Below are 1,919 nucleotides of genomic sequence, written 5' to 3'. Positions count from 1 at the left end.
ACCACTTACAACCTTGTTTCTTCTGACGACATTCTAGCATAAGTCTGTTTTATCCGACTTGATAGTATTGAACGAAAAACATTATTTATGTGCAGCTCTCTCAATCATATGTTGCACTGTCGCTTTAGAACTAAACTCTTGACCAACTACAAGACCCACACCATCTTCCCATTCAGCAACTAACTGACTTTCTTCATCAGCACATGGTGGCTCATAATAGTGAGGCTCCTCCATGCGATCACCTCCTGATACATCATCATTCAATGCCAAAATTTCGTCACTTGCGTTACCATCATCCCCAGATTCTTTATGCATTCCTTCATCAACATCATCTTCCATCGGCTCTTCAATTATTGGCTAATTGTGTTGCTTTGCTGGTCCCTCTGCTCTGTAGATAGTTAGGATCCCCGCATCAGCACTGACATTTGAACCAAGCTCTCCTTTGTTCAAACCAACTGAGCTACCTTGACCAGCTCTAGACAGTTGCGGAGACAGTTGCGGCTCCATTTGAGTTACTTCCACATCTTTCATTACTTTCACGTGCAAAACAGATCTAAATCCCTTTTCGTCCATTGTTGTTAGATACACATAAACATCCCCATCATCATAAATATATGACTGGCTCTGAGGGTTAAATACCAATGGAATGTAGCTCAGTTTAAGTTTCGCTGTTCTTTCATCTATTGCCATCTTCCTGCATATCGTCTCTACTAAAACCGAGTAAGTAATCTCCTCCATTGCACGGTATTTCAAAGATATTGCAAACGTGTAACTTCCTCCAATCCATTTAAACACCTCTCCGACTTCTGTATACTTCCCTCCATAATCAAAGTGTATGTTCACGGCCGGACTCATTCTACCCCACCCTTCCTGTATATAGGAAACCAAAATACGCGTTTAATTATTACCCAATTTGTCACAGTTGTACCATTGAGTGTTAGTTGTACTCTAACTCAGATCTGTACCATTGTGTACTAGTAGTTCTAAACCCTCATATTCGTACTATTGTGTACCAGTCGTCCACACATTATCAGTTGTACTAATTTATACCAACTGTCCTAAATCTATAGTTTTTTCCCCCATTTCGCTACATATTGCGACGTCTACTCTAGCTCAATTTGGACGTTTAATCAACAATCAATCTACCTAATCGATCTAATGTACATACCACAGCATGCATTTCCCCTAATGAAAGATACACCATACCTAATCGGAGAATGAAGATGAGCTAATTGGAGCTGACAGAGGGGAGGATCTCCGACGACGACGAGCTGCACGGGAGGAGAAGTCTGCGCTTTCAAATGCAGTGAGTTACCGGCGGCAAAGAACGACGACCGCAGACGATAAAACGAAGATTCAAATTTTCGTTTTCCGGCGACAAAATCGATTTCCCGAGCCCAGATTCCGGCATGCAACAATTTTTTTTTGATTTTCAAAAAATATTGTTACAAAATCGATATTTAACAAAATTCCCCCAATATTACGGACACAGTGTATGGCTCCCTTTCATTAAGGTTATAATGGTATTTTTCCCAAATTAGTGGCATCCATATTATCAAATGGCAAGTTAGAGTATCACGCACACAAATCGAGCCATTTCCCCTCAGGCAATGGCAAAGGCGTTTTGAAGAGATAAGATTTTGCTGGACACACAGATCAAACAACGCACCAGCTAATATACTTGCAAAACATTATATTCTGATAGGATCTGATTTTATAGGTCATTTATATGTTCCTTCTGTAATAACTTCAGCTCTTCATTTGAACTATGTTACTATTTGATATCAATAAAAAGGTATTATATAAAAAAAAGAATAAAAAATGTAATATCTACCATTTGAATATCTATAAAAAAGTATTGTAATTCAAAATATTAGTTTTAAAACATTTAACTTATTAAATATTATAATTTGTTAATG

At 38.2% G+C, this 1,919-nt stretch overlaps 1 protein-coding gene across 1 annotated transcript in view; it reads right to left on the bottom strand.

The window, feature by feature from the left end:
- Nucleotides 1-339, bottom strand: part of LOC112088134 — a 2,053-nt gene extending 1,714 nt beyond the window's left edge. Inside the window, exon 1 of the mRNA XM_024158322.1 lies at nucleotides 118-339. Within this exon, the coding sequence (XP_024014090.1) occupies nucleotides 118-339 (222 nt within the window). The remainder of the gene's footprint in view (nucleotides 1-117) is intronic.
- Nucleotides 340-1,919: the final 1,580 nt, after the last annotated feature.

The sequence above is a fragment of the Eutrema salsugineum genome, unplaced genomic scaffold, assembly GCF_000478725.1.
Source record: "Eutrema salsugineum unplaced genomic scaffold, Eutsalg1_0 scaffold_8, whole genome shotgun sequence".
In the NCBI taxonomy this organism is placed as follows: Eukaryota; Viridiplantae; Streptophyta; class Magnoliopsida; order Brassicales; family Brassicaceae; genus Eutrema; species Eutrema salsugineum.
This window is presented reverse-complemented; position numbering and strand designations above follow the sequence as displayed.